At 33.5% G+C, this 14,520-nt stretch overlaps 1 protein-coding gene across 3 annotated transcripts in view; it reads right to left on the bottom strand.

The window, feature by feature from the left end:
• LOC145303474 (uncharacterized) overlaps positions 1-14,520 on the bottom strand; it is a 266,228-nt gene that overhangs the window by 200,321 nt on the left and 51,387 nt on the right. For all 3 annotated transcript variants that reach the window (XM_080144825.1, XM_080144826.1, XM_080144827.1), the window contains 2 exons: positions 11,578-11,647; positions 6,269-6,814 (listed from right to left, as the gene is read on the bottom strand). In XM_080144825.1, coding sequence (XP_080000951.1) covers positions 6,269-6,814; positions 11,578-11,647 — 616 coding nt within the window. The remainder of the gene's footprint in view (positions 1-6,268; positions 6,815-11,577; positions 11,648-14,520) is intronic.

Here is a 14,520-nt window from a genome sequence, read left to right as displayed (position 1 = left end):
AGAAAGCCGTCTCCAGATTTCACCCTGTGTGATCTTTTCTAATTATTTGCTTCCAAATTTTCCTTGGTCAGCCAACCTTCTTGAGATTTACGGCATCCATACTTCTATAACAGTTTATCCAGGAGTATAAATCTTGCATACAATCATACCAGCATAATCAATTCATCCTTAAAATTTCTACGTTGGGCAAGCAAATAAGCAAATCTAATATATATATATATATATATATATATATATATATACACGGCATAATCATGTAGACACACAGGTTCTCGTTAGATCATTGATGTTAAGCAGCATCAGATGGGTTAACATTTAGGAATACCAGGCACTGTATGTAGGAGGATGTTAACACCTCTCTTCAAGAGCTGCAAAAAACCTTATGTCGTCATCTCCCTTGACAGGGGTATATATGCAACTACGAACCACTAGTGAATTTGATATTCCCTTATGATTTCCTCCTTCAAAGAAAATAGGTTTAATCCATCTAAGGTGAATGCAACTGGCTGGCTGGTTGACCTAATGTATTGGGTTTCATCAGATTTCACATTGTAGGCACATTTGATTATGGATCTGCAATTGCACTGCAGTTGGGTAAGAGGACTAGGTGAGGAACCAGTATTCAGTGTAGATGTAGAGAGGGATAGCTCACAATGTTTTCGAAGGCAACAGCTCATAAAATTTGGTCCATGTTGCCTTCACTTTTGTGGTCATACCAAGTTCACATCCAATACCTGCACTCAGCATATCTTCTAGATAGCATAAGGAATCCATATCCAAGGTATCATTAATATTTCGTTTTTGTTTTTTTTTTCAGGTTGTTTCAAGTTAAGTTACTATTTAAAGTGACAGGCAATTTATTTTTCTACATGGAAAAAAAAAAAAAAAAAAAAAAATGGCATATTTTTTAATTTGCTGCATGATATTGTATATCTATGCATATAAAAATGGTGATGTCTTAAAGAAAATAAATCAATCACCAGTATGGTAGGATTAATACAGGGTTTTAAGTTGACTTCCACCAAAAAAAAAAAAAAAAAAAAAAAAAAAAAAATCGAAAAATGGAATGCTAAAGAAATGTTTGCCCTAATTATCAAATTGGGTTTCTGTTTGTTTTTACATGGTTCAAACATGAAATGGTTTATTGATTATAAAAAAACATCTCTACATTGAAACCTGTATTTTTAGAAATACTCTATGAAAATTAACTTCTGAACAAGTTAAAAAAGATGGTAAATTTTCTAAATTCTAACAAAATTTTGATGATCATAATTTGAGCTACCAAAATAAATTTGGTTTATGTTTTACAAAACCTATATACGTACACATTAAAAGTTGATAGATATAATGAAAAGATGTTTCTCATTCTTAATGAAAAGAGGCTTCTCATTGGTTGATTGTCCTCACACATATTATTAAATAAGATCATTCAAATTCTGGGAGTCATACAGTCCAATTATAGCAAAAACATTTTAACAACACCCACTTTTTTTGATATAATGAAAAAGTCTTACCACACTTCATTTGGTTTAATAGTGTAAAAATAAAAAAAATATTTATCCCCTTTTTTTGTTTTATTTTTGTGATTTATCTTTATTTTCATTCGTCAGAAAAAAGAAGCCATTTTTAATGCAATTGTTTAAGATTGTTTTGTTTTTGTTTTTTTTAACATGTTTTTGGGAGATCGTATGAAGGTATTATTTTCATGCCTTCGACTACATTTGGTAACTTTTTAATATCAGCAGTATTGCAGTGTCCAAGAATTTTATGCCAGGTTTCTAAATTGTGACAGGTGGTTTTTGAGAGAACCATACTTTTTAAATAATATAGTCAGTTATTTTCTTTTCTGTCAAATACAGTTCCATTTGGGTATATCAATTTTGCTTTGTTATGGCCAAACTTTATATTTGCATTTCATTTGATGGCTGCCTGTACGGTAAATATGTCATGCTTAAATGTAGGTATGAAAAGAGCATTCTTAAGAATACAGTTACAAATTTACCTTTTTTATAATTTTAAGTGATATTTTAGCATCACCTCTTTTCAAGACTATATCATTTATCTGACTACTGGCCAGTTTGACAAAATGACTATAGATTAAAGTTTGAATCAAAATTAATAAAATCAGATTCCTTGGTAATAACATGTGCTGCAGCACCACAGTCTACAAGATTTTTACCGTTTGTGAATAGAAATGTATGTTTTTCATTAAAGTTCAACATTTTTGGTGGAGCCCACTTTTAGGTTTTTATATCAAAACTTTTGTGATTGGGTCATACACAATTATAGCAGATAATTTTATTCTTTTTCTTGTGAAAATTATTTTTGGGGAAAACATTGTGGTAAGATGTGTAATTTGGTTGTGTCGGTTTTCAAGAAGCATTTTTGAACTTCATGATATTGTTAGAATTATTGTCCATGAGCATCCAATTCATCTCTTTGTAACTTCGCAATGCCACTTTAAATTTACTGAAATTTATGGATTTGTCTTTGTGTTATAACACATGTAAATGGTTTAAAATCAGCTGTAAGTTCCTTGAGAGTCATTGATATTAATAGGCTATCGCTTATTATTTCACCCGAGACTTTTCACGTATTTGCTGTTGTTTCTGCCCTTATAATATAGTCAGTAATTGTCTCATTTTAGAGACGTTATTTCTGTATATATAGAGATATAATTTTGGGTTCCCTTTTGAGAAATAATGTTCTCTTAATATGTTCAACGCTTTACGTCAACATCCAAGGCATCTTTTATAATTAGAGACAGACTTCTGTTGTCTAAGCATTGAATCAGTTCTGCATATTTTTCGATAAATTTGGTGTCATTATAATTCTCTGGTGGAGATTTAATAACTTTGTGTAGTTTTCATATCCTTAAATACCCCAGAAATTTCACCTGCTACAATTCGAATTTAGATTCCAATCCGTAAAAGCAAAGTTAATGGCTGGTCCCATAACCTGTTAAGTGTTGAGGCATTCTGTAAAACAAAGATTGCGACAGTACAGGGGGCGTGCAATAAGTAATGCCCCTGACCCACTTCCAGTTGTCTAGCTGAAATTTTGCATCTGGAATGATTTATATCTCTACGGGTTATGTGGAAAATTACAGCTCTGACCTAATTGTGGTTTCTGTTTTACAGGTGTTTGAACTGAGTCAGGTGTGAAATGGAGCCTGTTGAATGTCGAGCAGTGATCCGGTTTTTGTATTCAAAAGGATGCACACCACAGGAGACTTTTGATGAAATGAAAGAAACGTATGGTGATAATGCTCCATCATATGACCTTGTAAAACGCTGGCATCGTGAATTCAAACATGGCCAGAAGTCTGTGGAAACAGCTCCCAGACCTGGTTGCCCCCTTCTGCCAGTGATGAGGCATCTGTCCGTCAAGTTGAGGCTGCTATTTTGGAAGATTGGCACATTACTATTTACCAAATAGCCAAAGATGTCAAGATTAGTACAGGGTCTGTGGAAACTATCATTCATGACCATTTTTTTTTTTTTTTTTTTTTTTTTTACATGGAGTTCACCACTTATCAAGGCCCAATGGCCACTCAGGGATAAGATATTTGTATATGTGTTATATAGGGGTTTCATTAAAAGTGAGTCTTAGAGAGAGAGTCTTTTATTAAAAGCACAGTCTTAGAATCTTATTGAGAGTTTGTTGTTCTATCTTAGAGAGAGAGAGAGAGATTGTTGTAACAGACTTTGTTCGTGTTATAACGATTCATATATATATAAAAATATGTTCATTACTTAGACGTGTAGAAGAAGAAAGCTCTTAGAGGGAGGAGATAGTGTTCAGACAGTCTTAGTGTTGATAGGAGATGTAGATTCCCATTGTGGATATGAGATGTGTATGTCATGACATTTTATAACACAGACATATAGACATATAATAACAATTCACTTTACCTTTTTGTAGAATCACAACACAAGACGACGTTTTACAAAAACACACGATGGGTTTATTTCTTCACGACTGGCCGTGGTTTTCATCATCAAGAATTCAAAGCTTCACATATTAAGTTTAAAAGTGATCGTCTCGCTTCTAGACGTTCAAATTCCAAACTGGACTGTCGTCTGTCCCTCTCAAAATCTCTCTGCTTCTGTCTGCTTAACTCTAAAGTTTTTCGATCTATTTCTAGAACTTTCTATTTTCCATGACGTCATACACATGTTAAAACATGTGCCTTCTTTCACATGTTCTGGACATGCATGTCCAAAACTTTTCCTTTTTTTACAAAAGGAATTTTAACCTATACTCAGTAACCTATTTTTTCAATATGTTAAAAACATTATCTTATAGCTGCATTCTTTCAATTAAATTTTCATAACAAAATTGACAGTGCACATTCTTTTCTTGAAATATTTTATCTCTATTCTAAACAATCGTTTGCTTTACATTCCTTTTTCTAATTCTCACACGTAATCTATTTCTAAACCTAAAATACGAGGTTCGAATTTCGTCTATTGCTATTTCATTTTCATTTTAACTAAATCTCTCTATTTTTATACTTACATGAAAAGGGGACAGCCCTTATCATGTAACATATGCATAAGGTGTCTGCCAAATGGATTCCAAGGTTGCTCACACCATTCCAGAAGCGAGAACGTGTCGAGTGCTCGAGGATGAATTTGGAGATGTGCCAAGAAGATAAGGCAAAGTTTTTCAAAAGACTGATTACACAGGATGAAACCTGGGTTCATCACTATGATCCAGAGACCAAAGCCCAGTCAATGCAGTGGAAGCACTTGGACTCACCACCTCCAAAGAAGGCAAGGGTGCAGCCCTCCGCTGGCAAGGTCATGCTCACAGTCTTCTGAGACCAGGACAGAGTAGTGATGACAGATTTCCTGGCAAAGCGTACCACAATTACAGGAGCCTATTATGCTTCACTTTTGAGGAAATTAAGGGAAGCTATCAAAATCAAGAGGCGGGGCAAGATCAGCAAAGGTACCCTCCTCCTGCAGGACAACACTCCGGTCCACAACTCGCTTGTCTTCAGATCAGAAGCACGGGCGTGTGGTTATGAAATCCTCCCACATCGTCCCTACTCTCCTAACCTTGCACTCTCTGACTTTCACCTCTTCCCAGCCATGAAGTTGTTTTTGAAAGGAAAGCGTTTCCCAGATGATGCAGCCTTGATTTCTGAAGTCACGTCGTGGTTGGAGAACCAACCTGGGGTGTTCTACAAAAACGGTCTCCAGAGCTACATCAAACAATGGGAGAAATGCATAATTCTGGGTGGTTCTATGTAGAGAAAGACTAATAACTGTGCCAAGTTTCGTTGCTCTACTGCTATGGGAAGTGGGTCAGGGGCATTATTTATTGCCCGCCCCTCGTAGATCCAGTCGGCGAAGAATCATTGCAGTCACAATCAGCAGTGGTTCAATCGTGTCAAGACGGAGTCTGATAGCGAACCGACTGAAATCCAAAATTCAATATTTTTATAATGAGGTTGGAGGCTTCTCATTGATTGATTGTCCAAACACGTAGTTATAAATAAGATCATCCAAAATCTGGGAGTCATATCGTCCACATTTAACAAAAACATTTTAACAATTAAAAACAGGCTTGAATCTGATGTTAGAGGAAAATTAAATCTGGACAGTATAAGGAGATATGGATAGCAAGAGACTTTGATGGTATGGCCACATTGAGAGAACAAATGAGAGTTCTTTGGTTAGTAGATGTAGAACAGTTGAAGTAGCAGGTTAAATTCAGAGAGGAAGGCAAAAGAAAACATGGAAGGAAATGATAAGGATGGATTAGTCAGAGATAGGTTAGTTTGAAAGTCAATTTCTAATGATGATTAGGCAAAAAATTGTAAAGAAAGTGGGCAAACATTAAAAGTCACAGCCAAATGAAAATGCGAGAAAAATTCCAAACAGGCATTAAAAATGTTTTTATGGTGTGCTTTTTTTTTTTATATATTATTAAGTGCAAAATCAAAACAAGAGGGCAACGGAATCTGACCTGATGTTGTGTGATTTTGATTATTTAGATAATGTTGACACTTTTCAAAAATGTTTTTCTCAGGTTTACATGCATAAAACAAAATGGATTTTAAATCAAAATTATAACAACATAAAACCACTTTTAATACCTATATGGAATTTTGTTATATTCTGATCTGTCCACGATCTTTAACATTTGTGATAGAAAATGCCCAAAATTTTTAAGGCTAAAGTTAATATGCCCAAGCAATGCAAAGTTTCTTTAAAAATCTAAAAACTTTATAATACAATTCTATTTTCACACTTACCATATTTTTTTAAGGCTTTGTTTAGCTTCATACTAATTTCCCGAGAAGCACCAGCCGCTTCTAGCAACAACTCATCATTACCAAAAGCATTCTTTTGATAGGAAGTTCCTGAATTTTCCACAAACTTGTTTCCATCCTGTTCTGTGACCTGATTTGAAATGCCCAATTGATAGTTTCTCCAAGTAACCGCAACAGTGGAAGTCCCTGCAGGTGGAACAGCAGCTGAAACTTGTCCTATTTTCTCCATTCCATTAGACTTGGTACAATCAAACAAAAATTTTGATGTGATCAGTCGGTGTTTACCATTGTCCTGATGGTCATCTTCTGCTGCAAGGGCTGAAGTCACATAACTTTCATTCAAGACTCTAATTTCAGGATGAGAAACCATCTTTGGATTTGGTTTTGAAATTTCAGCTTGCATAGTGCTTTCTTGCCATCTTTCATGGAAAATGTTTTCGGAAGGAATGAATTTCCTGGAATTACAAATTCCAATCTCTTCCGGTCCATAAACAGAACTGGAATTCTCAGTATCACAGTATTTACGATCTTAAAAAAATAAAAAATAAAAATCATTAAAATCATATTCATTTCAATGTGAAAACTTAGAAAACCGCATAATGTCGTCATATAATTTTTTCTAAAATCATTTTTTCTGAAACTTTTATTTTTACTTTAACTTATTCAAAGAAGTGCTTTTATTTTCTTCTCTTCATTTTGTTGGTGGTATTAATCTGAGGGGTCCTCACCCGATGGAAAGAGAACAGGTACATGTCCAATGTTGTTGACGGTTTCTGTAAAGTCTGAATCAATGTGTATTTGCGTTAATTTTGAATGGCAAAATTTGGTCACATCTTTGAAAATATTATAACATAAGTTTAATTTAAAAATTTAGAAAACTGGATAATGTTATATAAATTTTATAAAATGATTAAAATCGTTTTTTTTTTTTTCTGAAACGTTTTACCTCAACATATTCAAAGTCTTCTATGAATAAGTTTGAGTAAAAACTAAAGTCTCAGAAGAAATGATTTTAATCATTTTTTGAAAAACTAGCTGGATGCCTGGCGTTGCCCAGTCATATATGCTTAAACATGATATTTTAATTCATGTAGATTGTGCATGTATTATTATAGAATCAATTCTCTTTTGAATATTATATATTACGAGGAATAATTTGCCTGGTGGACTAATTTCCCTTCCAAAAAATAAAAAAATAAATAATAATGATAATGTCGGTCATCAAATTCTGTCTATTTGTTTACAATATCATATCAGCTGATATTTGGGCTTGATGATGAATGCCCTGGAAAGTCACTTCTGATTAATGTTTAGTTTTTAAATATGCAAACGAAGAAATGATCTGCGGAGATTTTCTTCTTTGATTGTAAATTGAATTCATTAATAAGAAAAAATTTAAATAAAATTGTAAGGTACACTCGGACTTAAATAGGGGATCATTCAATCTGTAGTCGAATGCTCTACCACCGAGATATATTTCCAAATGTTAATTCTATTTCTTTTAAGAAGAAATGATTTGTTGAGATTGCATTTTCTCCCTTACCGGTGTAACATAAAATATTCCCCTGTAAAAATTATTTTTTATCTATAAGAAAGAAAGACTTTTTAGGATTGGATTTTTTTTTTTTTTTTTCTTACTTATCGGATGAATTTCTGTACAAAACATCTCAAAGAACACTACCAGACATAAATTACCTTTGGGTGAAATTGACGAAAGATAGGCTCAACCATTTTGGAACCTGTAAGCAAGGAACTCTCTCTCTCACACACACACACAAAGTGACTTTTATATAATAGTAGATATTGTATCACACTATTAAGTTTTCTAAATTTTAAAATTAAACATATGTAATAATATTTTCAAAAATATGATCAAATTTTGCTATATTTATTTCATCAGGTTTTCTTCTTGTAGCAACATTATGCATTCTGGGCAAAGTAAACCTGCTAGTAAATTCTTATGCTTTATTCATCACTATTAAGAGAAACAGGCAACATTTAAATTTTCAGGCAATGATTGAAAAACTCCAGCTAACCAAACAAAGAGGGGTCACACAGGTCAACTTGGTATATGATTGACGATTTATGGAGAAATAAATTCTTGCAGTTTAAGCTCACATTTCTGTTACTAAACAGATTTAGGAAAGAAAGAGTTAAAACTGATGTTATATGCATGGTCCCAGCAAAGCCCATAAGTGTCTGTATACATTTGAAAGGTCTGGGGCTGGATAAATATTACATTTGTGATCCGACAATTGGGGATCACATTTAACTTATAACTGCTATAACTGAACAAAAGTTCCTGGGAGTGACAGTGTTGCATTCCAACAATAATCTTTTTCTCTTTTCTCCTAGGATTTGAGATTTTATATTCTTTCTTTCTAACAGACAGGAAAAAAAAACTGTATAATATGGGTGTTATCGCAGAATATTTTTTTCCTCATCTAGCTGTCATAACAAGGCTTGATTGTCTAGTTTACCCTACTAGTTAAGTCACAGCTTGAGATAGGACAGGTAAATGCATACAGTTTCGAAAGGTTACATGTTCACTTCAACCAAGTACGTTTTTATCATGTGATATACACAAACATCTAAAAGTAGAAATCTTTGGCTTATATTAGATTTTAGAAGAAACATGAAATCTATCGAGTAGAAAAGCTACCTGGCATTGCCGAGGTGAATCACATAAAATGACATAACAGCAAAAAATGTTCTCCAATATTTTTTCTCTACAGATTGTTACATAATTTTTGTTTGTTTCTCTTATGATCCATATTTTCCATTTAGCAGGCCAATGTTCGAATGCTCCGTTTGACTAAAACTAGTATTTCCCACCGGATTACATGTCACCTGTCTTCTAACAGCTCCATCTACTAGCAGCACACAACACCTCCAAAAATTAATTTAGAAATATATTGATGAAAAATACCGCCATTTTAGCCATCTCATATATTAACCTGTGCCTCCCCATCATAGAAGTCCTACTCATTCACATAAATAAACTGACCATCAATCAGGCTCAATATGAGGGAGAGGGATGCTTAAGTGCTTTTAAACGATTTTAATAAACTTTTTTCAATAAATTCACTAAACACAATTTTTAAATTCATCACATGCCTGAAGATGACTCATGGAACTTAAAAACGTCTGCAGCTACGGCAATTTTCTTTTTACACTCTGACAGAACACTCAAACATTGGCCCATTAAATGGAAATAAATGGATTACAAGAGAAACAAACAGGAATTATCCCTGCTGACCAATGAAACCTGCATAAGGGAAAAAATGCTGTCCAAATATACTAATTTCAGATTATTGGAGAGTATATACATTTTCTATCATGAAATAATAATAGGAATACTAGCTATGAAGTACAACTAAAATGATAGAAATATATCCTGTAGATGCATCAAGGAAAATGATCAATAATTGCACAGACTTCTTTGAGAGTTTTTGATTTTAAAAAACTCGACCAACAACCCAAACATGATTCAAAGAGAAACATGTCTTCTCAAATACAACACATTAATAAAACAATCACAATTAAAGAAAATTTTAATTAACAACTAAAATAATATTAATGATTATAATAACTTTTCAGTTCACTTGGTATTCGTTTTGAACAGAAAAATATCAATGTCTTTGTGTCTTTCTCTGAAAAAGAGAAAAATGAAAAGGGGAAGAAAACAAAAAAAGAAAAGAAAACTGGGATAAAGAAAGCAGGAAAAGAAGAGGAAAAAGGGGAATGGTAATGGAAAAATGGAAGAAGGAAAACAGGGGAGGGGCAGGGAGGAAGGAAAACAAGGCAGAGAATAAAAAACAAGGTGGAGGGGGAACAAGAAGGTGAAAGTGTTGCATACTGGTCTATAGAATATAGGTATATATAACATCTCGTTTGTGTCTGTGTGTGTGTTTTACATATACATAATGGCATACCTTTTATCATAATAAAGAAATAAACATTACAATAAGTTTACCAAGTTAATCAAAATGGTAAATATATTATAAATATTAAAGAGTTAATATTTACAAGTAATCTCAACCAGATGTAAAAGCTCAATAAAACTGAAAAGGAAACAGAGCTTATAATATGAACAAATGATTAATAAAACATGTTAAAAGACATCTTGAAAAAGAGTTAAAAACATATTTACTTTTAAAAAGGAAGCACAAGATAAGTGGATAGTCCTTAATCCGCGGAGTTTCGAAGAAATACTCTCCTTCTCATCAGAGGGCAGGAATTAGCAAAATGCGGGATCGGATTTTGCATGTAAAAGTATTTAGTGAAACTACAAGTAAGTCACAGATCTTACTTGGTTAAAAAAAAAAAAGGGTGAGGTAAGGGGAGTAGGAGGTAAAAGAAAAATGATAAAAAGATTTCACATGAATGGATAGTCCGGTGAAGGGTAAAAAATCCAAGAATGGTAAAATCCAAACATGGTAGAATTAAAAATTTCCAATCCAACAGGTAAGTTCCAAATGGTCCAAAATGATCCAAAAGGCAGAATGTCTTGGAAAAAATCACAAATGGAATGAGTTCCAAATCATTATCATAATGTAATCTCTTCTTAATGATGCCGGACAAAGTTGATTTCATAATTTTTTTTTTTCATTCCTTCAATTATTCTGTCGGGGTTGCAATTTCTAACTCTTTACGCTCTCACCCCAACTCATATCAAGTGGATTACTTCATCCCATGTCCAGCTCGGCCAAAGGCTGACACTCAACTGTTCTCTTCAACTCTTAGCTCCACATCTATATCCAAAACTATTTTTCTAATTTATTACGTCATCCCTTGATGGCTTTCACATAATCCATTTGTTTTTATTCCCACATTCCAACTGGCCTCTTGATTCCAAATTCCTCTTCCAAGTGAAAACAAAATTGTCGGAATAAAATTCCATTCTATCAAGTAAACATTCTTAAAGATATTGTTTATAAATATTTCATTCTGAAATACCTTATTTTAAATGATATTCCATTTAGATTTACAAAACACAAGCATAATAATAATTGACTAGTTTATTTTCTGGCAGAACCAACAACATAACTAAAGAAAAACAAGGCAAGGTGGGCGGGGGGGGGGGAAACAAGGAAGGATGAAACAGGTGGAGAACAAGGGGAAGGAAAATAAGGTGGCAGAAGAGAAAAACGATGGTGGGGAACAGGCGGGTAAGGAAAGCGAAAAGGGATAAAAAAAAAAAAAGAAAGAAAAAAAATCATCTGGATTCTCTATCTAAATTCTCTATCAGAATAACAAATCAAATAAAGTTGTAAATAAGAGAAACTTACGAAGTGAGCCAACTTTCCGAGTAGCAGTGGGAAGGGAGTTCCCAGATTTCACTGATGTCTGGTCAGGAAACTGGAAGGATTAGAGAAAAAAAAAATGATTAAAATTGACAATTTTATTTCATTTGTTTTCGATTATGTTTTTATTTTTAGGTAGACTTATTCACCATCATCTCGTAAATAGTTAACAGGTGCGTGCCTCTAAAATCCTGTCTCCACTTTTACTACTTTGAATAATGAAAACTTAGTTTTGTCTCAATCAAATCTGTCATGTGATATATCGTTTTAAGAATGAATAAATGAAAAATGCAAACATGCTGTTTTTGTGATATATAGTCAGATTTTATTATTACTATTATTATTAGGTTGGTGCAAAAACAATATTGTTTTCTCCCATATGTTACTTTTAGTTATGATTTATGAATTAATTCATTGAGATATATATATATATATATATATATATATATACTGTGTGTGCAAAATCAAGACTTCAAGACAAGGTGTTGATGGCAACAAAAAGTGTATTTCATTTTACGTTACAATTGTTTCAATGTCTAGTTCGACAATTTCAAGCATTATATCGTTTGAAAATTTTCCAAAAACCAGTATTTCTTCGGACTTCATGAATAAACACACTTTAGGCAATGTAGCATTTTTTGAATAGAAAGAAAAAAAGGCTGGGAGGGGGGAGAATCCCTAACGGGAAAAGCATACGAGAAACATTTACCTTAGTTGTGGTTATAGAAAAGCTTTTCGAACTAGACATTGAAACAATTGTAACGTAAAATGAAATACACTTTTTGTTGCCATCAACACCTTCTGCGCAACAAAAACGATCCATTTCTCAAGTGTATTGTGACAGGGGATGAGAAGTGAATCCTCTATGACAACTGGCAATGTTCGGTATAGTGGTTGGATGCTGAAGAAGCTCCACAACACTTCCTGAAGCCGAAATTGCACACAAAAAAAAAGGTTATGGTGACTGTTTGGTGATCTGTGGCTGGAATCATCCATCGCAGCTTCTTCAATCCGGGTGAAATGATTACGGCAGAGAAGTACTGCTGACAAATTTTTTTTTTTTTTTACATTTTCACCCCTTTAGTCTTGGCAGCATTGACAAAATGCACCAGAAGCTCCAACGTATGTGCCCGAGATTAGTCAATACAAAGTATTCTCGTCCATGACAATGCTCGCCCGCATATTGCTCAACTAACCGTGCAGAAGCTGAATGACTTGGGCTACGAGACTGCCTCATCCACCATATTCACTAGACCTCTTGCCCACTGATTATCACTTTTTCAAGCGTCTCGACAACTTCCTGCACCAAAAATACTTCAAAAGCCGAGATGATACCGAATCAGTCATCGATAACTTCATCACTTCCAGAACTTCAGATTTCAATGCTAATAAGATAAATAAACTTGTTTCTCGTTGGCAAAAATGTGTCGATTCTAATGGTTCTTATTTCGATTAATAAAGTTTATTATTAAAGGAGTTGTGATTTTTTTTAAATTGAACGTCAAAAACGACATTACTTTTTGCACCAACCTAATAACTTAATTATTGGGTGAAAATCCAGAATAGTTAGCAGATAAGGACTCGTAACTAAAAAAAAAAAAAAAAAAAAAAAAAAAGGGAGCAAATATTTTATAGCAAATATTGTAGAATAAAATTCTCTACAGAGCCATATATTTTTAACAGATTGAAACAAAGAATTTTTTTTTTTTAATTTATTTGTTTCAATGAAAGGTGTTTTAACTCAGAAAAAACAAAATGACAGTACCTGGTGGCCAACATGATTCTTAACATGAGCTAACTACATGCCAAAAACAAAATTAAAAAAAAAAAAAAAAAAACTTACCTTACAACTAACATTAAATCCGAGTGCACCCTCCCAAACAAAACCCTTGAAAAATCACACATAATCGCCTAAGTTTAGAGAAGTTAAACTATCATATCCTATTATTTTTCAACAGCCATCGTATTATGTATTTAAGAGTTAAAAAAAAAATATATACCTTAACACATGTAGAAATGAAAGAGAAATGGCTTACATTTTAGAACAGCTATATTATCTCCATTAGCATAAATGTAGAAAAGCGGTTAATATTGGAAAGAGTTCCTGTGTAGTAACGTAGTTGAAAGATTAGACAGACCTGTTGAAATAGAAAATTCATGGAGGTGTATTGAATATAGTAGTTAGAACGCGAGTCATGAAAGATCAAGAGACAGTCCTGTAGGATGAGGAAAGAATGCATTTGTATACCGGATCTAAGTTCAGGTCTAGCGGTGGCCATGTTGGATTCATTGTTTCACCATCTAAGTCAACCCCCAGGCCAAAAGGTGGGTTGTGTTGCATCCCAAGAGAGTAGTAGGGGATTGGTCCATGCCACGTGGGGATGTTACCAGTCTGAGAGCCAGGAAGAAAGAGAGAAGGTTGCCATGGTTTAACCTTTATGCATTTCGTCACAGTTAAAATTTTTTTCTGGTTTTGTAAAATTTTATTTTGGACCAGCAAGGCTAGCTGGCATCATTCGAGGTCATAATTACCACAAAGTATGTAAATCAGAAACCAAAAAAAAAAAAAAACAAAAAAACGTAAAACAAAACAATGTATATAATATTGTAATTTTAAATGTTTAAGTTTATTTTAGGAAAAATTAAAATAAAAATATTTATGTCCAGGTAAGGTTCACCCTCATAACCTCTACCTCTAAGTATGGTGCGCTAACCAATTCTGCCTGCAATTCAAATATCTCTCACTCTCTCACAACTGAACGTTGATTAAAACCAACATTTTATCTTCCGTCCTCCTCTCTCTCTTTCTTTATTCCTTGTGTCAGTCAAAGGTAATGAAAGTAAAGAAAGAAAAGAAACAAAACTCTTTTTCACCCATGAATATTTGAATATTTATCTTATTTATTTCCTACTTCCTGGTGCCTATGG

Source organism: Euprymna scolopes, chromosome 19 (genome assembly GCF_053919585.1).
Source record: "Euprymna scolopes isolate OS-2025 chromosome 19, ASM5391958v1, whole genome shotgun sequence".
NCBI classification, from domain to species: Eukaryota; Metazoa; Mollusca; class Cephalopoda; order Sepiida; family Sepiolidae; genus Euprymna; species Euprymna scolopes.
The sequence above is the reverse complement of the archived record's forward strand: the minus strand, read 5'-3'. Positions and strand labels throughout refer to the sequence as shown.